The sequence below is a fragment of the Manacus vitellinus genome, unplaced genomic scaffold (genome assembly GCF_001715985.3).
Source record: "Manacus vitellinus isolate BGI_N305 unplaced genomic scaffold, ASM171598v3 scaffold_10_pilon, whole genome shotgun sequence".
In the NCBI taxonomy this organism is placed as follows: domain Eukaryota; kingdom Metazoa; phylum Chordata; class Aves; order Passeriformes; family Pipridae; genus Manacus; species Manacus vitellinus.
The window spans coordinates 18,899,896-18,924,160 of record NW_021938838.1 but is presented as its reverse complement, the minus strand read 5'-3'; the positions used below and the strand labels follow the sequence as shown (position 1 = coordinate 18,924,160).

Genomic DNA, 24,265 nt, shown 5'->3' with positions numbered 1-24,265 from the left:
AAAAAAAGCTTCAAAAAATACAATTTTTGACATTGTGAGAAAAGTCACTGTCTAAGTTAAAATTAGTTGTGAAGCTCACAAGTAACAAAATAGCAGTATTATTTAGATTGTTAAATGAGAGAATATTAACAGAATCTTATGTCCCATGCCTGGGAAATACTTGAGAAATAGAAACTTCGTATCACAAGCTTAGAAGCACAACAACTGATGTTCTCATTCCAGTGAGAGATTGTGGGGGAAGACAAACTTGACAGGAAAGGCCAAAATCATACTATGCTACAGTAGCAATGCAACAGATAATTTCTTTTAAATGAAAAACCTAAAAATTGAAAGCACAACTGTGCTGGTTTAGGAGCTGGAATGATCTCTTGCACCTCGGGGGTCCTACATCGTGTCCCCATACCAGCCTAGAAATGCCCAAAACATTTCTCTAATATATTCCCAGTAATTCTTTCTATCATAGAAGTGTTTAAAGCCATCTTGGGCCCCAGGCTGTGAGATGCAGTCACCTCCTGCTGCTGGAGCAGCTCCTGTTTCCCACCCCAGGCCCTCGGGGGTGTCCCGTGCAGCAGCTCTGCAGGGAGACCCTGAGCTGTCAGGACTTTTGGGTTCCTTCCTGCCACGTGCCCAAGGCACGAGGAGGGGCCATCTTATACATGAGCACATGGAGAGCACAGTCTCTTTGAAGGAAATATTTGGGAGAGTCACCTCCTGGCCCTTGTTTGTTTGCCCAGTCAGGCCCCACTGGCTGTTGTTGCCAGGAGTGTGCAGGGCCAGACATCTCCTGCTCTGCTCTGAGGTGACTGCTACAGGAAAGAGCAGGAAGAGCTGCAGAAAGGTCAAAAGCCAGGCTAAAATCACTTGAGGAATTTCCATTTGACATGGTGTGTGTTGTGTGGACTTTCTAAAAAAAACCCAAACCCAGCAAAGCACAGGTCTTACATAGTAAATCTGTGTTCTTGCTGCCTTCAGAGCTGATTCCAAAACCTGGGAAATGCAGGTGGTGTCTGTCAGATTGAAGGAAGTTCTGGTTCTGGTCTAGTAATGGAAATATTTCTGGCAGCAGGAGGAGTAGGAAGTTGTAGCTGATTTGTTGTTGTTTGTTTGATTTTATTTCTGATTTATTTTTTTTAGAGTGGTGCTTTATGCAGTGAAGATACACAGCTTGGGGTTGTCTTGGTTTTCAGAACATGAATGAATCATACTTGTGTGTTATAATCTATAATAAAGTGGATCATGTTAAAATTACTGTGTTAATTCATCAGCTCAAACTGGCTAAATGCATGTTTATTTTATTATAAAATTAACTTTGAAATTTAATTTCCAATATATACAGTCTATTAGTCTGCTATTTTGAGTGTTCTGTGTTAGTAGCACAAGCCTGTCAAGTTTTTGGATCTTAAATATAACAAGATACCTTATTCACAAGAATAAGATCTGTTCTGTAAAAAGAAAATTTACATAAGTAAATGGAAAGTCATGTTTAGAGTTGTTTGCAAAGTTAATTAGCATTTATGGATGATAGTGATTTTTATAGTACTATGGGCTGAAGGGCCTTTTTATTGGAGAGCTCCCTGAAATTTGGCGATGCAGATTCCCTTACACACGTCCTGTGATGACTTGAAGGGGCTGCTCTGAGTCAGAGCTGAGTTCAGCCAATTTAATCCTTCCCCTCTCTTCTGAGAGCAGCCTCCTGTGAGATGGACTCAGAACTCCCTTCTGATGAGAGGAGAGCAAAGATAATCTCAATGTGCTGGGATAATTTTCTGAGTTTTTAAGAACTTGTCGCTGCAATTTTAATGATTTCAATATAAATCATTTCCCAGACCTGAGCTCTTGCATTCCACCTGAGCGTGGCCGTAACGTCGAGCAGCGTTTCACCCTCAGCTATGATGCTTTTAACTTCCACTTTTTATTAACAAAGCTAATGTGAAAGCAAAGTGTTTCATGTTGCCGATTTAATTTCTTTAATTAGAAGTGAAAGTTATAAGCTGGTACAGCCGTGGGTGAAGTTCTAATGTCATCAATGGGGAAAAAATAGGTTTCAAATTGAAAGTGTTGGCACAGCGGTGGCTCTCAACAGCACAGCACCTGCAGTTGTGACTCTTGACTTTATTTAATGAAAAAAGATGAAGTTGAAGCGTTAAAGGCTCCACTGTATGTGTTGGGAAGGGGCAGTAGAGCTGCAAGTGCCTTTACTGGGATCAGGAGAGACACAGTGAGCCATTTCCTACCACAGGTGGAACAAGCTGAGAATTCAGAATTCTTACAGATCTAACAGAAAACTTTTTTGTGGTGGTGGGACAAAAATTTAACAACAGTGCAACTTTGGTATTACTAATCACAACAAAATACTGAATAATTTTGGCAATTACATACGTCAAAGTACTATTACTCTGTCCATCTGCATACATAGAGTATCCTCCAATTTTAAAAGTAATTGGTGCTTGAATTTAAGTATTACATGGGCTTATTATTTTAAAAATACTGTTGCTTTCTAATTTAAGGCAATTCTGTGAAATCCAAAATCCCCTTAAAACTAAACTGTTAGATGTGTAATTGTCTGTTTGTGTGGCCTCCTTCCTTAACACAAGCAAGGGGAAAAGCTGAGGTTTGGAACATTAGGGAGTTTGGTAACATGTAAACGAACCCCCTTATTTCTGTTGTGCTTTGAATACACACATTAAAATATGCTGCTTTTCATACTTTGAAAGTCCAATATTTCCATAGACCTAATGTGATCTATGCAGGTTTCAGATAAATAGGATAGCAAGTTCTTTAACACAAAGCACTTTCATTCTTCACAATTAAAATATCAGGCTGTCTGGTCTAATAAAGTTAGCTTGTGTTTGGGAGAAATGTTAACAAACCTGGTTTGGTGAATGAATTCTCAGTAGGAGACAGCATATAATGTATTTAAAAAGTATGTAATCTGGTTAGGATCAGTCCTAGGTTTCTTCAAAATTACTATGGGAAGCCAGCTTGCTTCTAAAAGTGTTTATTCATCAACAGGAAAATACATTACATAAATACAGCTTGCTTTATTTAGAGATCCAGGCATTATGAACAGGGAAGGGAAGGCAAAGGAGTTGTGATAAACTCCTTGAAAGTATTTGATTTGGTGGGTTCTGTGATTAGTGGGTGTTTCCAAAGCTTTAGAGGAAGGAGACATTGGTGTATTAAAAGATTTTGGAAAAGCATGTTTCACAGAACAGGTGAGATGCTGCATATTAATATTTGGATGTTAGAGGGGAAAGGAGAAAGGAAGAGAAACCTTTTCTTCTTTGAAGAAAAAGTTAAGCTTCAATTAAAAAAAAGCTAGGAATGATTAGTCAGTAGCTTGACAGAAGTAAGTGTAAAATACTGAAATAATTGCTTAGTAAAAATGGTGCCATACAGACAAGCACTGCAAGAGCTGAGCAGAGCAGAATTGTTCAGACTCTTCAGAGGAAGGGAAAGATGTTCACGTGTGGAATGGAGTGTAAAGGGAATCCAGGGACATTTTTAAAGCTTATCTGGGCACCTCTGTTAAGCCTGACATTTTCATTTGCTTTAATCTGTGTTGCATCAGCATTGAAGAAGCATTTTATAATTTACATTAGATGGTAAAGTGAAGAATTAATGAAATAGTTGATGTTTATACTTGCCCTGTAACACATTTTAGCCTCCATATGCTGATTTTATTTCTGAAGGTTGCTGACATGGTAGGCAGCAGGAACGTATTCTAGTTTTAAAAATCTGGTTTTTTAAAAACTATTAAAATTTATCTGAACACAAAAAGAAACAGAAAATAATTACAGGTAAATTCTTCAGGTCTTTTAGTAGTAATGACACATGCAATGTAAAGTTGGAATTCTGCTTGTCTGAAACGAGAGCTAGCCTGAGCTCTTTGGAAAGGCTGTTTGGTGTGGATTCAAGGAATAACTAGAAAATCATTGCATTATTCTAAATGTAAATGTAATTCTACCTTCATCTTCAGTCTGGATTTATATATGTAACTTCACCTGGTATTTTAGATCTTTGTTTTTGAAATAAAATCCTGTATATAGTATCATTCAGGAGCTAAGTATCTGGTCTCACCTCTGCAGTAATTTTGATTATTTATTTACTGTGACCAGGCTGGAGGTTTACACAGGGCAGATCATCTGCTTTTGCTTGGTGAGATTATCCTGAACTCCAGATCTAATTTTGTTCGGTGGGTTTCTGGGGAGGGGAGGAAACCCCAACTCTTAAATGTGTTACTTTTTTACTCTGTAGCACTTTCAGAGTTTTTCCTTCCCTTACAGAGTCTAGGAAACTGCAGTGTTACTTTGCATCTATTGCTTTAATTTTTCTTACAATGTCCCCAAACACAATGCAGATCTGGTGTGTTTTCCAGGGTTCTATCACTTCCTTGTAGAAAGTTGGTAACAATATTAGAGGTCTCAGCTGGATTCTCCCAGGACACTCTGCTTTCTCCTTAAGCTGATGTGCTTTTAACTTGTGCTTTGCATTTGGCAAATGTTTCAGCTTCGTACAGTGGTATAACAACACTTTGTGTTTCTGTACTGCTTTCACTCTGAGACTCAAGAAGGCAATAGAAGTTCATTATACATTTATAAATTTATCATCAAAACCCATGAAAGGGCTAAATGTGCTTTTCCATACATCATACTGGAGAAACTGAGGCTCACAGTGATTGAGCTGTCACTGCAAAACCACAGAGCAAGGACTGGTTCAGCTCAGTTCATAAATACTTACCTGAGCCCGTCTCCTAGAGAAGCAACTCACTGAATGGGGTGATGTTCCTTTGGTTTTTAACCTCATAGGTTTAAATCTAATCAAGTTTTTAGTAATTGCTTTGCTGAATAGAGCCCTAGCTCTCTGGCAGATCCACATATTTCATGACATACCTTTTTGTCCTTTGAACATTAACTAGGTCAGATTATCTACATTTTTGTTTGGCCACAGCATTAGAAGGAATATCAGTCTGTGTTAAGGAGGAGTTTCTTTCTTGGTTGGCACAACTACAACACGAGAGTCTGACTTGGTCATTGACCATCTCAGGTTTTAATTTGTCCTTCACTGCAGACACTCTTCTGTCAAACAGCCTGTTGTGGCAACAGGCACAAAAGGTGTTGGTGTTGGAAGGTGTTGGTTGGTGTAGGTGGTGTTGGAAGTTGGAGCTGATGTGCACAGTGGGAGAGTGTTAAGCACATCATCTAAAAATCTCATTATTGTTTAATTTGACCATGCTTTATCATCACTGTGTTTTATATGTGTGCTACATGAGCTGAGAAAAAACAATCCCAGTTAAAAAAAACAAACCAAAACAACACAAACCAACAAAAACTAACAGGAGAAAGGATAGAGAATTCGGTGCCATTGTTGCCCTGCTGCCAAATCATAGCCAGGGCACTCTCCAGGTCTATCAAGAATACTATGTGACTCTTTTAAGGGTCTCTCTTTGGTTTTCTTAAAGGATTTTTAAATTCTGAACAGAATATGGTAAGAGAAATTCAAACACCAGGAAAAAAATCTGAGCATATGTGAGTTTGCAGACTAACGTTCTTCCAGGTTTCATGTCTGTCTGCAGCACAGCAATAATCAGAGAGAGACAGAGAGGAAAGGGCAGAGGTATTCTTATTCCTTTAGGAGTTGTGTTCATGGTATCACTTTTAATCTTGAAGAAATACTGAGATAAAACTACTGCATCTCTCAGGTGTCAGGAACAACAGTTTTCTGTGGATGTCACAAGTTCTGTTGCAGCTTCTTGCAACTTTTTATGCAGCCTTTGCTGAATGCTGACCTATCAGGCAATTATGAAAGTATAATGCCTGTATTATCTGCCTCTTGAGTTCTGAATTCCATCATTTTGAATGCTCATTGAGCACAAGTAAGAATTGAAAAGTTTTAATATCTGGTTGTAAAATAGTCTGTATCTAAAGAAATGCACTGCTATGGGTTGTTTTTGCAATTAAACAATTATTTTTAATGGCTTTCTAGAGCTGTTGTTCCTGGTTTTGAAGGAAAATACAGAGGTTACCATTTAGCAATATTTGTCCAGTTTTAGAAATGACAACAGTAATATCAGTAGTGCATGAATGGGTTTAACATGTGTGTGTTCCTGTGCTGTACTCACAGTAAGCTCGTAGGGGTAGTAGCATCTTTATTAGGATTTACCTTTTGGGAGGGTGACTTTACAACTGTTTTCTCCATGTTCTCTAATTAAAAACTGAATTACAAACAGTAAGTTTTAACATAAGTGACTGTGAGGAGTTAAATAAAAAATTTCAGATAGTGGAAATGGTGTCACTTTTCACTCTTGGATGCTTGAATTCATTTGTATGAAATAATTGAAATCTGAATCTGTATGGAAACTTTAACATTGACAAAAAGATGGTTTTTTGGGGGGTTTGGGTTGATTTTTTTAAAAATTTAAATCTACAGTAGATCTTATTTACAACTGAACATTTAACAGTCTTTTGGGTGAGGTTTATGGGTTCGAAATTGCTTTTCTATCAATTTAAGTGCCCCGTGTTTGATACTTTGTGTCCTGTTCCTATTGCTTTGCTATTTTTTAACTTACTGCAACAGATGAGGGGTTCTTAAACCATCTGTTAACCTTTTTTCCCCATTTTTTTTAACCATGTAGAGTCGCTCAAGGCAAGAAGACCCAGAGCAAGCTAGACTGAAACAAAAAGCAAAGGAGGTAAGCAGAGCTAGAGATCATTACACTTGACATTTCAAGGCTCGAACATATTAATTTTTTATGCCTTGCTACTTGTATATCGTTAATAAAAATCTGACTAAAAACTTTTTAGGATGTATTTGTTGCTTTGCCTTTGATCTTAATGTTTGCAAACTAATACATTAATACATGTGAAGCCTAAGGAGATTTTATAAGAGAATATTTCCATACATTACATTTTCATTTCCATTTTAGGTAGCTGTAGCTTTTGTTGGGTTGTTGATGACAGCAGCTCTAGATTTTGGTGGAAAATATGTGGGTTTGTCTTTTTTTGTAAAATGTCACTTTCTTAGAAATGTGCTACTTAACAATTTTGTTCTTGTAATGTTCTTTCAAATAAGGTAATTGCCAGTCAGTTCCTCTTCCGTGTGATGCAGTGGAATATTTACTTATCTGTCTAAATTACAATAATCTAAAAATTATCAAATAACTTCAGATCAAGTTGTGACATGTTACTCTAAGAGTAACAATTTGTGAACTACTGAGTACCTTAATTTGCTTTAAATTGGAGTGACTGTCCTTTGCTTAAGGCATCTCATGCTTTAGGATTGGGTTGTAACTTAAATCAGTCAGAAAGTCTAAAATATCTATCAGTTGAAAGTAACTTCAGCAAACTAATGCTGGTTTTTTTAGCCAACTTCCTTGGATATATACATTAACAGGTAATAATTATACATTAGAAGCTAATATATATGGAAAAATGCAAGTTTTTTATTGACCTGTTCTTCCTGTTTTGTTTTCCCCTTGACAGTGTTTTATAGTCCCGTTAGCTATACAGATTTTATATATATAACAGTAAAAAAAATCCAGATTCATGGCTGAGTTTTATTTCTTTATTTCATTGTGATTGTGTAGTAAGATTTGCTGAAGTGAATTCTTGTAAACGTTACACCAGGCCATAGTGTTTCCAGAGCTGGATTTGTCAAGCAAGTATTGAAATGAAATAGAGTAATCAAGTTATTTGGCAGGAAAAGAGACAAGATTTTAATACTACTTGGGTTTTGTACGTAGCTGGTGTATGCAAAGGAAGAATCAGATAATTAATGGCAGGCAGAACTTGCTGTTGAGCTGAGAACCAAAGCTGCTGGAAGTGCAAGTGGGCTGGAATATTTAATTCCATGGCATTGCTGCCACAGAATTTGCTTTCATGGTAATTCTTTTTTGGCCGCCGGAAACTCGAGGAAGCAAAAGCGAAGAACGGGGTCAAACCCCCCATTTGCAGCGGGCCGAGGGAACTGGGGGTTCTCTTGCCGGCTGTGCTAAGGGGGTGCCCCCCGGCAGTGCTGGGGGAGCAGCTGCAGCGCTGCTGCCCTGCCCGGGAGTTGGGGCTTCCCGGAGGAGCCCATCGGCTCCCACCAGAGGGAGCGAGGCTGTGCTGGCAGGGAACAGCAGGGAATGCACTCGGAGCAGGGCTCTTGGGAAACAGGGAGCAAATGTTTTGGTGCTAACCTAATTAAAAACTCTTGGATCGCACCGGTGTGTGATTTTCAAGCAGTGCTGTTCCTGGCTGGGAACAATAAAATTTGCAGTTCCACCTTCCTGGGCAGGAGCAGAGGAGGGGCAGGGACTGAGCTCTGCTCTGGGGGGACCAGGGACAGCAGCCAGGGAATGGCTGGAGCTGTGTCAGGGCAGGCTCAGGGTGGATCTCAGCCAAAGGTTCTTCCCCCAGAGGCTGGTTGGGCACTGCCCAGGCTCCCCAGGGCAGTGGGCACAGCCCCAAGGCTGCCAGAGCTCCAGGAGGGTTTGGATGATCCTCTGGGGCACCGGGGGTGACTCCTGGGGATGGGCCTGTGCAGGGCCAGGGGTTGGACTGATGGTCCTTGTGTGTCCCTTCCAGCCCAGCACATTCTGGGATTCTGTGATTTGAGTCAATACAGGAGGAGTACTGACTTTTCCCTTTGAGTGCTGCACCCTGTTCTTTTGTACACCAGCCCTGCCTTCCTTCCCACCCTTCTAATAAAAGTGTATAATTTGCTGGCACTGTGCCTCTCTCTGAAGTTGAATTTCATTCTACATGTTTGAAACCATAAGAAATATAAGCATGTCTCTGTTTTTAGTAATCAGGTTTCTGAAGCTCTTTCTTCAACTGGTTTAGAGACTTTCACTTGAAATATTAAAATTTATTTAGTAAAAACATTTTCTTTTGCAAAGGGGAGTGGGGTGTGGTACTGGCAAGATTTTGTTTTAATATTGTTCATATTTTTTTCTGCACTAGATACTGGATTTATGCTGATGTCTCAGGATATTGGCACTTCCAAAATAAAATATAACCCATTTTATAGTATAAAAGGTTGATTAGGAAAACTGTCTTTGGCATCCCTTTGTCATTTGAAATTACAGGCTTTGAATCAACACCTACAAAAATGTGAAAATTTCAAAACTTCACTGCCAGCTGGGCTACTCTTAAATGTGCATATGACCCATAACTCAGAGAGAAATTGGGTTTCTTCCAGGTTTTGTATAAGCTGATGAATATAATACTGTCAGCTTTGATAATAAGCTGGATTTGAAGCTGTGTTTCCATGATTTCTGTGTCTTGGGTATTGCCTGAAGACGTTTGTTGCTCAGATATTCTTCTGGACAATAGTAAAGTGACTTTCAGGTAATGTTTTGAAAAGCACAAAGAGGGCATCCAAGAAACCTGCAGCACTTTTAGGCTGTGTTACTTGTTTAATGATATAATTGTCAGATAGTTTGTTTTTTCATCCCAGCAAAATGGCTATTTAGTATGTTCTGAAAGAGGATAATGTTTCAGACTTTCATCAGTTTAAACAGTGACACTACTGTCAAAAATCAGAGGGAGAAAGTGAAATACCAGAACAAGTAATTTAAAGTCTTTTAAGAAAGTCTTCTTAATCTTTTAGGAAAAAACTTCTCAAAACATTCAAAGAACTGTAGAAAACATTGTCTTTGAATGCAAAATAAAGGTACCTGTACAAGGATAATAGGATGAAGAGGAAAGAAAGAAGGCTAGGAAAGGGTATTTGTTGCAAAACATTCTCCTTTATGGATATTTTGGAGTTTTCATTCAGTAACACTCTGTTTTTCTTCCTAATTTAAAAAGAAAAAAAAATTAGTTCAATTTATTTCACAGGACATCTACCAGTTCCCTTCTTGTTTATTAGTGTCATGAAGACAATGTACAGTGGGATCTTTTGAACACATTTTAAAATTAATCTGTAAGGTGAGGATTGTTGGGGTTTTTTTTTTCTGTAACTCCATCTTGCTCATTTATTAGCCAGTCTTCAAACCACTCTGCATGTTATTTAAACCAAGTTGGCATAAATCAAGTTTAAACTGCATTTAAATACTTACCCAAGCAAACAGAAGGCCCAATACATATGGTCATATTGCAGGGACCAGATAACTGAGGTTTCATTCCTACCCCAGCACTGTTTTAGTTAAACCAGAGCAAACCCACTCTGATTCCAGCTTGAGTGACTTATTTTGCTTTAGTATTAACCTGTTTCAAATGGACTGGAGTGAAAGCAAGAGAATGTGCCTTTGGGGGGCTTTATGGCTCAAAACTCTCCCTTTACTTTCAGACTTTTAAATTGGTGCAGCCTTTTGTCAGTGGACAGCATATGATTGTTTTAATGGTAAACCTATTTAATAAACTATGGAAAAGTACTTTCCATTGAGACCATTTCAGGGAGAAGTGCTGCTCTTCAGCTGTTACTTGTTGCATCTCTTTGTAACAAATTCTGAGATGTTTGATTTGTACAATTTAATGTAATAAATAACATCATTTGTGAGCAGTGATTAAAGCTTTTAAAGTCAGGTTTTAGGAAATACACTGATTTATGTAGTCGGGAAGCGAGGCAAGTCACAAATGTAAGTTAAAGAAATTATGAGTTCTCTAATTTCCATTAAAAGGCTTCATTAAATAGAACATAAAACAGGCCATATGACTGATAGCGGGAATAGATCAAGATTAGGAAAAACTGAGTCAACACCTAGTAATTAATAATACAAATGGTTTCAAGGGAAGGCAGGGAGGGAAAGATCCTAAACATCCTTTCTGTCAGGGATATTTTTCCACATATTCAGGGTCTGTTGGCTAAAAATGTTTTAATTTAAAGTCAAGTAGCTGAGCTTGATCCTGAAAGATTAACTTGGTTAAAATCTTTGTGTCATCACCAACCGAGAATATTGCATAATAATAAAAACTTAAACCAGACACCATAAATGTCTGGGCATGTATCCAGGACCTAGATCAGCTGAGATAACACTCAGTTGGATCTGCTCTCTGAGGACTTCTTAACCATGCAAGGGAAATCTCAGACCTGTGGATGTACATCCTATGGAAGCCTTAGGATTTTGGGGAAGGGTGGAGACAACCCTTTGCATACCTTTGTCAGCAGGGGTAGCCCATCTTCCTGAGGCTGGACAAGGTCCTTTAACAGGGATGTGCCTTTGGGGGGTTGCTGTTGGGAGTGTTACCCTGGCCAGGAGCCTTGGGAGTGCTCAGCTCTTGCATCAGCTGAGCAGGGACAGGTTTTTTCCACCCTCCCAGAAGAAACTGCATCCAGCATTGTGGTAAGCACAGTGCTTGGGTGCTGCCATCCCCGTGGCTGCAGTGCCCTCTGGAACAACAGGCTAAGGTTTAGACTTTAAACTATATCCTTTTCTGAGTTATATGCAGAAAAATATGTGGACTGTTAGCAGATGGGTTCTATAAGAAGCTATAGGATCCTTCTCTTAAAAATAATGAAATATGTACATCATATGATGTATATCTTCTGTGGCTCTAATGTTGCCTTAGAGATTTTAAATTCCTCAGAAAAACATAACTTGTCATAGCAGAATTACTGAAACTCTGGTATCATTTACTTGGCGATTACAATATGAAAACAATTTTACTCTAAATAATTTCTTGTCACCACACTAATATTTATTTATCAACTCAGTAGAAGTGGCTTCTTTTAAAATATTTAAATGTTAGTTTACTGCAGTTATCCTGTTTTCATAATTACTGAAAATGAAAAGCAAATGAAAAGGATTTGGGGTTTTTTTGGCAAGTTCATTTATTTTCACCTTTTTAGCAAAACCAAAGTCCTTAAAAATTATACTAGTAATGCAGAGCCTCATGATGAGAAATCTTAGTAGGTTCTCTATTTTATCGTGCCTGACATAAAAATATTGATTCAAAAGCAACAATCTTATCTTTAAAAGGTTTCTTATAGAACAGTCCACTGAGAAATGGAGCACTTGAGCAGGAATAAATTTAAATTAAATTTCCAGTTAGCTCTCTAACCCATCTGAGGGTCAGTAGGTGGAAAGAAGGAAAAGCTGGGAATGTGATACCTGAAGTAATGATGATGCAATGTTTAGGCAACAATGATTCCTCAGAACAGGGTTATTTCATGAATAGTTTTCTGCATCAGGTTACAGTGCTGTAGCTGTGATGCAGAAAGAATGCAAGTGTTTTTGTCAATACATGTAGAAAGTTGGGTAACAGGGTCGCTTTGTTTACACTCTCCCTGCACCACAGGTCTGTTGTTTGTACCCAGAAAAATGCTTCAACCATTCTGGTCCTGTTCAAGCCCACACAACACTGCCCTGCATTTGGCTTTAGAGCACAAGGTTTTTCTGAAGTTATAAAGTTGTTGCCATGACCTCAAATATTAATATTAAACTTAGTATAAACACCTCAGAGAGGAGTGGTCCTGTCTGTTATCAGTCAAAATACTCTCCTGAAAATCCTGCTGCATTCTCAAGCTTTCTGCTCATGTTAGCTGTGTTTTTTTTCCTCTTCAGTAGGTACTACTGTAGATGTACAGGTATATTATAGAAACAGTCACAAATTCTGGTGACTGAAGTTGATTATAACACTTATTGGAAGGACAGGAGAGGAGGGCTGTTATAATTGTATGTGCAAATCCTGCTGCTGAAGAAACATGGTAATGTATAATCAGTGATAAGTTTATTGTATATGGATCTCAGTGTGTAGATCTTCAAGATTTCCTGCGTTTCCAAGGATATGGTTCTGCCCTGCCATGAATTCTACAAGTCCTGAAGAACTTTGGTCAATAGTAGTTTTACTATTCAGCAGAACTTCTTGCATATCTCTTTGTAAAATTGAAGCTAATGACAACTCTCCAACCTGTTTTCCTGAGCTTAGAGCAGAAGTTATCTGGCTGAAGATGAAGTGTGGTGTTCCCCTGCCTGTACAGAGAGTCAGAAACTGGATAACTGAGAGAAAAATTCCAGGGGGTCAGAGGAATGGCCATAGCATCTTCTAGCTAAGTCAAATTGTTTTATTCCTGCTTAGGTAAACTGTATATTAACTAGGTCTGAATCAAGGGCTGGGGTTTTTTTGGTCTTGTCTGTAACCCAAACCTGACCCAAGCTTGCCTCATTAGTTTACCAGAAATCTAAATTAAATCCAATCTTGTCCAACATAATAATTTCCTTCTGCAGAATCAAGTTGGTGGCATTCTATGGTGATGCCTTATTTCAGCATACACATACTGCCTAACTCTTGTTTAGTTAACATGAATGCTCATTTTTTGTGACTGATTGTAACTGTTGGGTTTAGGATTCTGAAAGGGAAATGCTGTTTTAACTGATAGATGAGCCAAATACATGGCCTTTCTTAAGTAAAAAAACTACTTTTATAGTTGATACATCTTTATAATATAAAGTAAAAAGACTCCTTTAATTTTTTTTATGCTTGCTGTCTAGAAAAGGAATTCCTAGAACTTTGTTTAGACTGCTGTGAAAGCATTGTGTGGGAAGGGTCGTTAGTATGGCATGGATGTGTTGTGAACCTCACAAAGGCCCCTGTCACAAACCCTCTTTGTATGGGAGGGGTTTATAAGCAGGAAAAATGAGGTTGCACCATTTGGAGAGGGGGCTTATGTAAAACAAAATGGGACAGGTCAGGATGGGATTGTTCAGCCTGGAGGAGAGAAGCTTTGGGGTGACCTAACTGTGGCCTTGCAGGGCCTGAGGGGAGCCTGCAGGACAGATGGAGAGAGACTCTTGATGAGGGCCTGGAGGGACAGGACAGGGGAATGGATTCACGCTGACAGAGGGTGGGTTTAGATTAGATGTTAGGAAAAAATTGTTCCCTGTGAGGGTGGGGAGGCCCTGGCACAGGTTGCCCAGAGAAGCTGTGGCTGCCCCATCCCTGGGAGTGTCCAAGGTTGGACAGGGCTTGGAGCAACCTGGGCCAGTGGAAGGTGTCCCTGCCCATGACAGGGGGTGGAACGAGATGGGCTTTAAGTTTCCTTCCAACACAAACCATTCCATGATTCTGTGAGTATGACAAGACAGGAACAAGAAAGCAAAGCTGTCTAGTCAAGCATTGTTCCTTGTTTAGCTGATGTCTCACTGAGTCAGTATTTGAAAGGTATCAGCCTTCAAATTAACACAGCAGCAGTGTAATTTCCTCAGATTTTGTATGACAAATGTGTTTGTTCTGATGCAATCTGCTGTTTGAGACTTTAGCAGCTATGCATGCAAATCAAATACAGCAATTGTCTTACCTTGCTACCAAAAGGTTCCTATGTGGTGCTCTGAGAATTTGGGGCATGAAGCAACAAACAGTTGTATACACTTGTAAAAGCTGACTTTTCCTTTGTGATTCTTGTTTTCTCACATTTCCCAACAAAACTTTAATTAATTGTGTACTCTAATTTTCAAGTAAAACTAGTGAGGAAGACTCAACACTTATTTTCAAGGTAGAGTTTAATTCTGGTGTGAAATATATTTGGGTTGTGTTTGAATAATTCCAGAAGAGCAATACCTGTTACAAATTCTGCTCTACCTAATGGATTTCATTTTTTAAAAAAGCAAAAAAGGTGGCAGGGAAGGAGAAAGAACATCCCTGTTGTTTCCATTGTCTTCCAGAGCACATGTACACTGATGGAGTCCTGGCTAATACAAGGTTGTTGTAACAAGTAATCTCTCATTATGAAGCATCAGGACTACTTAAATGTGAACGTCTGGAACTTGGGTTTAGAATGGTAAAAGCTTTTTGTGAAGAATTTGTGAATCTGAAGGTGACTTCACTTTTCTGAATTTCACCAAAATACTCCAGCAGGAACTTTCTCATGTAAAATAAATTTTTTGAAGATGATAAAGTAACAGTGGAATTTTCAGACCTTCAGATCTCCTGCAGTTTTCCTACCATGTCTGTAGGAATAACCAGTGCTACTGCTTTCTGATTTTGAAGCACTGCTGAACAAGTGGAGAGTGGCAGCCCCCTTTTTCTAACCCCTTTTGGATGCCTGAATAACCAAGGAACTGTTCTCTTCCATCTTTGTGGTGTGAGATTTGTGATAAGGGTGGGTTGATTTTGCCTGTCCCGAGTACTGACAGTTGCATCCAGAGTGTGCAGGAGGGGCAGTGAAGAATGAATGCAATAGTACTTCCTTTTCCAAAAGATTTTTTTTATCTAATTATATAAATATGGACACTTATAGAGATATATATATATATCAGATCAATTTGTGCAAGGAAGATGTCAAGACTGAATTTCCAGTTTTCCTTTTGCCTCGGTGCTATTCTGTCTAAATATGGGTCTTCCTCAGGTAGAAAAAAACCTTGTTAAACACCATTTGTCACCCTGTCATTGTCAGGGGAAAAAAGGAAAAAAATATTTTCATTTGGAACAAGCTGTGAATGTGGAAAAATCACATAACTGTTTTATGTGAACGCTCCAACAGATTTACTTCCCTGCTAATCTGGCAAAATAACAGCACTTTAGACTTTAGAATATGATTGCCTATTTAATAAGTAGAGGGCAGCAAATGTCAGCTGTGTCTGCTTGTCAGAAACCGGGGAGGTTGCTTGGACAACAATCTTAATTATTATTTAGATGTTTTGGTCCCTTAGTCGAGCCTGCTCTGCTCTAGAGCAGCTTGCAAGGAGAGGTCAAGGTGTACTTAGGCTTCAGCCCGCAGGGCAAGTTTTCCCCCATCCCCTCTGTGCGCGTTGCTTTCTTACTCCAAAATAAACCTGAATGAGGGCTTTAGTTCTGCCGCTGAGCCAACATGTTTGTAAGCCCTGTTTGGCAGCCCCGGGCGCCCGAGGCAGCGCACAGCTGCCAGCTTTCATCTGCCCCCAGCTCCTCCGGGCGCCCGTCACATGCGGGGCCCGGGGGCCGAGGCACCTACAGAACCCTGTGTTCCCCTGCCCGCCCCGGCTGGGCTGCTCCGCGCCCGGCAGCGATCCTGCTCATGGCTCCCAGCTCTCAGCTCCCAGCTCAGAGCCCTGCTCGTGTCCTTTGTGTGAGACCCACTCACAGGGATCTCCCTGAGCTCCCACAGCCCTGCTCGTGTCCTTTGTGTGAGACCCACTCACAGGGATCTCCCTGAGCTCCCACAGCCCTGCTCCTGTCCTTTGTGTGAGACCCACTCACAGGGATCTCCCACAGTCCTGCTCGTGTCCTTTGTGTGAGACCCACTCACAGAGTCCTCCCTGAGCTCCCACAGCCCTGCTCGTGTCCTCTGTGTGAGACCCACGCACAGACACCTCCCTGAGCTCCCACAGCCCTGCTCGTGTCCTTTGTGTGAGACCCACTCACAGACACCTTCCACAGCCCTGCTCGTGTCCTCTGTGTGAGACCCATGCACAGGGATCTCCCACGGCCCTGTTCGCGTCCTTTGTGTGAGACCCACTCACAGACACCTTCCACAGCTTCCACAGCCCAGCCTCTTGTCCTTTGTGTGAGACCCACTCACAGAGTCCTCCCACAGTCCTGCCCGTGTCCTTTGTGTGAGACCCACTCACAGACACCTCCCTGAGCTCCCACAGCCCTGCTCGTGTCCTTTGTGTGAGACCCATGCACAGGCATCTCCCTGAGCTCCCACAGCCCTGCCTGTGTCCTTTGTGTGAGACCCACGCACAGGGATCTCCCACGGCCCTGTTTGTGTCCTTTGTGTGAGACCCACTCACAGAGTCCTCCCACAGCCCTGCCCATGTCCTTTGTGTGAGACCCACTCACAGGGATCTCCCACAGCCCTTCTCGTGTCCTTTGTGTGAGACCCACTCACAGGGATCTCCCTGAGCTCCCACAGCTCCTTCCTGGCCGGAGTCTGGGAGGGTGTTTCCATGTTCTGTCATCTCACAATGGCAGGACCTTATTTGAAATGTGTACATTTCGTAGAACATGCTGCTTTTTGTAAAATCTGGGATCTGTTTCTAGCCTGTTAGTGGAAGATGAAAGAGTTCATGGGAGCACAGTTAAACCTGAAGTTGGAACGTAGTAGTAAAATTTTTAAAAGAGTAATTTAAAACTTCCTTGCCAGCCCATATTTGATAGAGTTGAAATATATGCATGTGATACTTTTATGTATCTCCAAGTAATTTATTAAGATACACAGGACTTTAATTTTCACGGATATCTTGAAGAATATTTTATTTAGCAGACTGTAAAATCAGAAGCAAAGAATCTGATTCTGTAAATCTGCTCTGTAAAACTATGCTAAAATTTTCCTACAAGGCTCGTCAGCATCTCCTGTCTGTGCTGGGATGTGGCAATTAATGTTTATGTACTTAGACACGTGTGGATGTTTTGTGGAGTAATGTGAACATGAGCTTTGTTGTCATTTTCAGGTACTTCATTGTGGCAGAGTTTTTAAGGAAGATTTAATGCCATTAACAATAGGGTAAAAAGTGTCTGCTTTGATTTACTAAATACTCAACATTTCTGACTGTAACTAGGTTATGTGCATGCTCTTCTCTAAACTACAAGCCAGGTGGCAAGTCAGTAACATGCTGAGGTCACGAAAGGTGTGTTAGCATCTATTTCCTATTTTTAGTTTAGTCTTGTCATTAAAAATACTGTGTCAGCCTGTGAAAGAGTAGTTACATCATCTTAGTTGAATAATGAGATGCTCAACATACCCTGAAAAAGTAGTTACCTTTCAGTAATAGCAATCTTTAAATAAATATAACGTATTATTGCCATTCACAGTGCAGGACTGGATGATTGTTTTTCCCTCAAGTATGTGTTTATTGAAGGTAGATGTAATTATCTCTAAAATGTAAACACTTGAAAGGTATTAGTGCATTTTTAATGTTATTAGGCAGTTGAGTAATGATTTGTAAGAGTTTTGTTTTCATTTAGTGTTAAAAATTGTTGCTGAATTGGTGGCTAACTTCTAGTTTTCTATGGAAATGGTCAGAGATATCTGATTTTCTGGAATGGGAAGGTGTGTTATATATATTTGTGCTGATGAGTGTCTGTACATCGAGGTGTTACAGCTTCCTCAAAACTGGTATCTCAGTATCTGATGGGGTTGGAGTGAAGCAAATTGAAAAACAGTGTGATGCAGTTACAGTTCATGGGTTTGTTGACTCTGCACAGCCACGAAGAACAGAGTAGGCTTCTTATACCACTGTGTCCCTTCCCTTCACAAGTTGTTTATATTCAGAACAGACATTTATATTCTTGAAATACAAATAACACCATGTAGATCCTGAAGATTTCTCTTAGTGCCCAAAAGCCATGTTCACATGGTAAAATGCTTCAAAATCTACTGATTTCCTAAAAAGTAGTAATAAAAAAAAATCTATCCTGGAAGAAGAGCTCATATCTGGCAAATGTGTTGGATAATCCAAGTCAGCTTTAGGAAAGTGTCAAATAGACAAAATGGGAAATTAGAGCATAAAACCTAAACTCAGGTGTTAATTGTGCTCAGGACGACAGGAGAGGAGGAAAATGGTCACTCTGCTAGAAACATACTGGAGGTGAAACTGGGGGAGAAGAGAGCACATTTTTATGAGAAATAGGATAATTTTATCTATTTATTTTCAAAATCTGTGTTTAAATTCTGGAGAAATTTGATACATGTTTTCATGAGGAGCCCTTAATCTTAAGGCAGCCCAGCGCTTTGTGTCTGTAATGGACATGTGCCACCTCTGGAGAAGTGGGGTGGGCTCCCCATGTAGGGTACCTGTAGAATATACAGGATATCTGCCATGCCTTACTAGGACAGGTAATGATTAAGAAGGTTATTGAATATACATTATTGCTTCACTGTATATGTGACTGATTAATTAAGTAAAATGCTTTCAGCTTCCTGTTTGAGAAACAGTAAATTCAGTATTCAACAAAATTGTACTCTCTTTTAATAATGGTCTGTCATCAGCATTTGCCAGCCTTTCTTCTTAAGCAATATGTTCAGGGAATCTGTTGTGTATTAGGGTGTGTCAGGAAACAAAAATATGGGATGGCTTTTTTCCACCCTCTAAGAATATAAGTTGTTTGCATCTTTTTGCTATTTTGCCTTTTTAGTGCTCTAGGTGACCCCAAGATAGAGTTTTACAGACCTCCAGGTTGCAGGGAGAACATCTAAAGGTTATGCAGCTACAGTAGCTAACCCTGTAAACGTCTCTAATTAAGTGTCAGATGGAAAACTTCTACCTTATTTTAGGGTGCAGAAGTCAAACAATGCTCTGAATTTTACCAGACACTTCTCAGAGGAGAAAGGTAACTTGAGGTCATGAGAGGCTGGCACAGATTTCTGAGACCAGTTGTTTATCCCAGTTTTGTCAAGGTTTAATCTTGGTAATTTACACAGAGATAGAATTTACTTCATTATACAGAGCTAAACTTTAGTGTGTTTTGGGTGCAGTCATGGTGCTCAGGAGAAGGTGCTGGGTCTCAGTAATAAATCCATATTTATTTGATGTATTGGATACAGAGCTATTATTATGCATATTTAAATATCTTGTACATTGTTATGTTATCTGAAATGCATATATTTCTTAAATTTGTCAACGGATGCTTCTGTTAACATTGCAGTATGTGGTGACTTCTGTGATCTGCTCAGCTATACAAAAGAAAAAAATTCATAAATGTACATTTCATAAATACCCTCAGGCTTTAAAAATAATTCCTCAGTTAAAAAAATGCTCATCTGTCCATGTAGCTGTGTGGAAATTATTTCTGTAAGTACTGAAATATGAAAAACAAACGCCCTGGATCCGATGGATAAGGAGATGTCTGCCTTAGGAATGTGAGGACGTGCTGGGCTGGGCAGCAAGTGTGAGAATGATCTGACTGTTCCCTGGTGAGGATTTTTATTTGTGCCTCTTAGTGCGTTTTTGCTCCTGTCACTTTTTGTATGTGTGTCCCTCACATTTAAAATGTTATAATTGAATTCTTCTGTCACACCATTGTAACTCTGGAGTAACTCCATTGACATCAGTAGCAATATTCTAAACAAACAGAATTTGTCCCTCTGGTATTAGATATAATCTCATATCAAAACAACTCCTGTGGACAATTATGATTTATTGTTATCAGCTGCACTTAGTATTTTTACTGACATGCAAAATATTTTTGTAATTGTACATGTAAAATAACCCGTGTTCGTGTATATACCATTTATTTGAAAATCACATCTAAATTTTGTGATTTTGCATTAATTTTGGGGTTTGCATTTTTAGCATTTATTTCCAGTCTTCTCACTTAGATTTGGTTATTTAAGATGCAAATAAGAACGTGAAGGTTTTCAGTGTTTTCTCCTTGCAGTAGTTTTGGGTTTAATTACAGCTGTCTTTGATAATAAACGTGTGCCTGAGTTTGTGGTACATTTGATCAGGCTGTTGGTGAGTGGGTCCAGGAACAGTAAACATTTGTGACAGGTTGTTTGCTGAACACTTCCTGCGTGCATATGGCAGATCATAGTTCAGTTGTTAGCAGATTATCCATCCTGCCTTCATGTTAAAAGGGGATCCTTCCAGCCCCTGCTTAAAGCTGTGCCTCACCATCCCAGGAATGGGTGTGTTGGGTGGGATCTGAGGGATGCTGGGACTGTGAAGGGGGAAATGAGCACAGCAAACAGCTTGTAGTGATTCCAGCCTTCTGCTTGTGATCCCTGAGAAGTGTCTGTCGTGAATTTAAAACTGCTTTGGAGCAGTTAATCAGTTCTAGAATAGAACATTGTTAAATATTCTTCAAATTTATAGCCAAAAAAGAACCTCTAAAGGTGTTTAGAACCATTATTACTTAGGGGCTGGTATTTTAACCCCATATATTTAAAACTGGACTGGTATTTTAACCCCATATATTTAAAACTGGACTGGTCAGAAAAGTATGGGGTTTTTTAGACATTAATATTTTGAGCATCTAAACATTAAACAATATTTAGAACATAAGGAAATGTTACCCAATTCGAACAGGAAAGTCAAATTTATTTCTTTTTCAAGCTTGTGAGGACAAGGAGCCTGTAATGAGGGAATAATCTGGAGTTCTCCTCACTTATTATAATGAGCCGAGGAATAGAGAGCAAAGAATATAGTGGAATCTTTTTGTGAAAATTATATTCTGCTGATGGTGACACACATTTTAGACTGGTAATGCGTTGAAGGATCATAGAGATCTAAATCTAATGTTCAATTTGCAATAAATTGAAGATTAATTAACCCCCCTGTGTTGTTTTGGAGATGGGGAGAGTGTTTGTGGGAAAAGCAGAAGGAAGAGCGAAAGACTAAAAATATTTTACTTGAAAAGATGAATGTAAGGAGGTACATTTTAGATCATCTCATTTCCTTTTTAATGCAAATCTGATTCTTTGATTATTCACTTTTATTATTTATTTATCCTTACACAAAAGGTAAAAATTATGACATATTGGGAGTGCAGGCATTTTCTATAGTGCAATAATAGTGCAACTATTGCACTCCATTCATCTACTGGTGAAAAAGGATCTCAAGAAAAAATAATTTTGAATAGAATTAATTAAGGGATTCTTAAAGTGCTAAGCTTAATGTAGCTGCAGTTCTTTAAAGCAGAAAAACAAGAGAGAAAACAAATAATGCCCCTTAAGCAGATGCTTATTCACGTAGGATAACTAGTCTTTGATTTTGGAGAGGTGGTGTGACTTGCAGCTGAAAACCTTGATTTACTGCCGTTATTTATATCTGCAATAAATGAGGAATAAGCATAAAACATGAAAAGGAAAATTAAGTATTATGGTAGTTCTCCTACTTTTTTATTTTATTTACATGAAATAGGCATTTTTAATGGTGTGTTGCTGTGCCTTTTGTTGACCATATCTGTACGCCAGGTCTGTCTGCTTGTTTCCATTGGCTTGTCATGTTCACTAATTAGGGAACTGCTGCATGATTCACCTTGTTAATTAGAGGGACTTGCACACAAAGGCCCTTCGGGCAGTGCGAAAGAAGAGCCTAGCACTAGTGCCCTGAGAAAGCTACAGCCTGTGAAGTAATTCTTCTCATCTACCTTCTATTTTTTATTTGAAATGAATAAATCATTGAGATTTTCCTTGTGGAGTGAGAATGCAAGAATTCACATCTTTGTAAGATGTAAATTATATGTGATCAATAGAAGGGGAAGACTACTGTATTGTACTTACACGATTCCCTAATTTACTGCTTGTCAGCGCCTGAGAAATTGCTTGAAATATTTTGTCCCCAACACTGTGGTGTGTTGTTCCCTTGATCTGCAGGAGGAATGAGCAGTAGGGTTTTGCTATGGTTAAATCTAAAATAGAAAAGATGTAGATTATTTAAATTTCGAGCTTGTTTTGCATCCCCAGTGGAACTTCCATTTCACAAGCGAACCCCCAGCACTGCCCCCACAACTTTTAAGGGGAAGAAGGTGGTGGGTGTGTGGCTATTTTTGTTCCTGGAGTTTTACTCTGCCTCAAATCTCACTTCTGAACAGAGCAGCTTACTTGCTGTAGTGTGTGTTCTTTAGTTGAATATAGTTTCAGAATAAATTAAATTTGTTTTTGTCATGTCACTTAGACTTGATCAAACCACAATCCAGGCTGCAGAGAAGGATATTGCGTTAAAAGTGAACAACCAGTCGCTACACTACACATTCCCCATCTGTTTGTGACACTTCAGACATTAACTCCAATGCCATTCTCTCTAACTGTTTGATTAAAATTACTTATTACAGCCAAATGATTTTTAGTAGATTGCTGCATTTGCCTCATTTCCTCAAATGAGACTGGCAGTTTCAAGATGCAAATTTCCCATAAGAATGCTAGAGCACTGGTATCAAAATCTGGGCATTTTCTTTTGGAATAATCTAGTTAAAGCCTCTTACTGGAATTTCTGATTAACTACTATTTTAAACGCACTTAAAATTTCTGCTATTCTGAAGTCTTGTGCTAATGGCATATAGCCACAGAAATTTTCCCAAAAAATACAAATACGTATTTTGAAAAAAAAATTGAGAAAATGCCTCAGGCTGACTTGAGATTTTATGGTCTGAAATACTGTTGCTCTTCACTTCCATGAAGCTGAGCTCTTCCCGTGTGCCTCAGTCTGCAGCTGACTCCATTGACAGACTAACCAAGAACTTCATCTTTTTGGTACAGTTCTGCTGCACTGCTTCTTAATTACTTCAGTTTACAAGGGTGTGCCAGAGATGGAACAGAAATAAAAGTAAAAAAAGGCCATGCTCTGCTATGGACACTCATGATGCACAGAGAAGATTCTGCAGATAAAATTCCTGCTCAGAGTCCCAGATACTAACGCAGAGTTGTAGTGGCCATGGAGAGTTTTCGCCATCCAAATAGCTGTTGTATTACTCAGACACCATGAAAGATTCTTTAAAGGGTATTTTCAAAAATGTTTATTCTGGGGGTACTTCACCACCTGAAAACCAGAGCAGTTGATTCCTGTCCCAGTCTGGGGCTGAGCTCAGCAGCTCTGGAGTCCCTGGCTCAACTGCTGGAGTGGGGAACTGAGGGGAGGCTTCCTCGGGAGGCTCATCTGGCCCTCCTGTTGTCCAGTGCATGACTTTAAAAAAGCAAAGCTCTCTCCTCTTAGTTGAGTTAGCTCCTCTTGTCCCAGTGTTTGTCAGATGTCCCGAACTGAAGCCACGGCTCGTTATTACCTTAGTCTGTAACTCTAAACATGCCTGTCCTTCACACAGGCTTTCACTGCAGTTTATATTCCCTAATCTTCATTAAAGCATCAGTTTGAGTCCTCACACAGTGTCTCACTTCAAGGGGGAGAACATCCTGGGAATCTGGGGAGGATGGGAAACCCCCACGTAGATGAACAGAGGGAGATGATCTCAATCTCTGCAGTGCCCCAGTGGTGAGGAGGTTCTGTTACATGCACCTGAGCTGAGGAGCTTGATGATGCCATCAAGCTTTTTGACTCGTACTCTTACAATCATATTTGTGCTGAATGTGTTGTTTCCTTTGAAGAACAGCTTGAGAAGATTTGTAATTGTCCATTGTTGCTTTGCTCAGAAATAACATTGATTGATAATAATAAAATAACAGATCTTGGGGGGTTTTTTTCAGCCTTTTTTGTGATCTCACAACAAGTAAGTTACTGACATTTCAATAAGCTGCCAGCTCTAGTGATGCTGATCCTGCCCAGTTGTCTGTGCCTCAGAAACCCTTTGCTCAAATGGTCTGTATTTGGCTTGGCAAATCTACCAAACACTATTATGGGACCTAACAAACATCAAGGCTCAAAATAGGGGTGTCTTCAGTTTAGTATAGGAGAGGCTGGAACTGGTGCTACTGGAGATAACTTCTTTGTTTGAGGAGTGGTATAACCAAAACCAAACAAAATGTAGTG

General features: G+C 39.5%; 1 protein-coding gene across 1 annotated transcript in view; it reads left to right on the top strand.

Moving 5' to 3' along the window:
* LOC103762586 (transcription initiation factor TFIID subunit 4) overlaps positions 1 to 24,265 on the top strand; it is a 140,260-nt gene that overhangs the window by 64,478 nt on the left and 51,517 nt on the right. Inside the window, 1 exon segment of the mRNA XM_029965566.1 lies at positions 6,635 to 6,691. Within this exon segment, the coding sequence (XP_029821426.1) occupies positions 6,635 to 6,691 (57 nt within the window).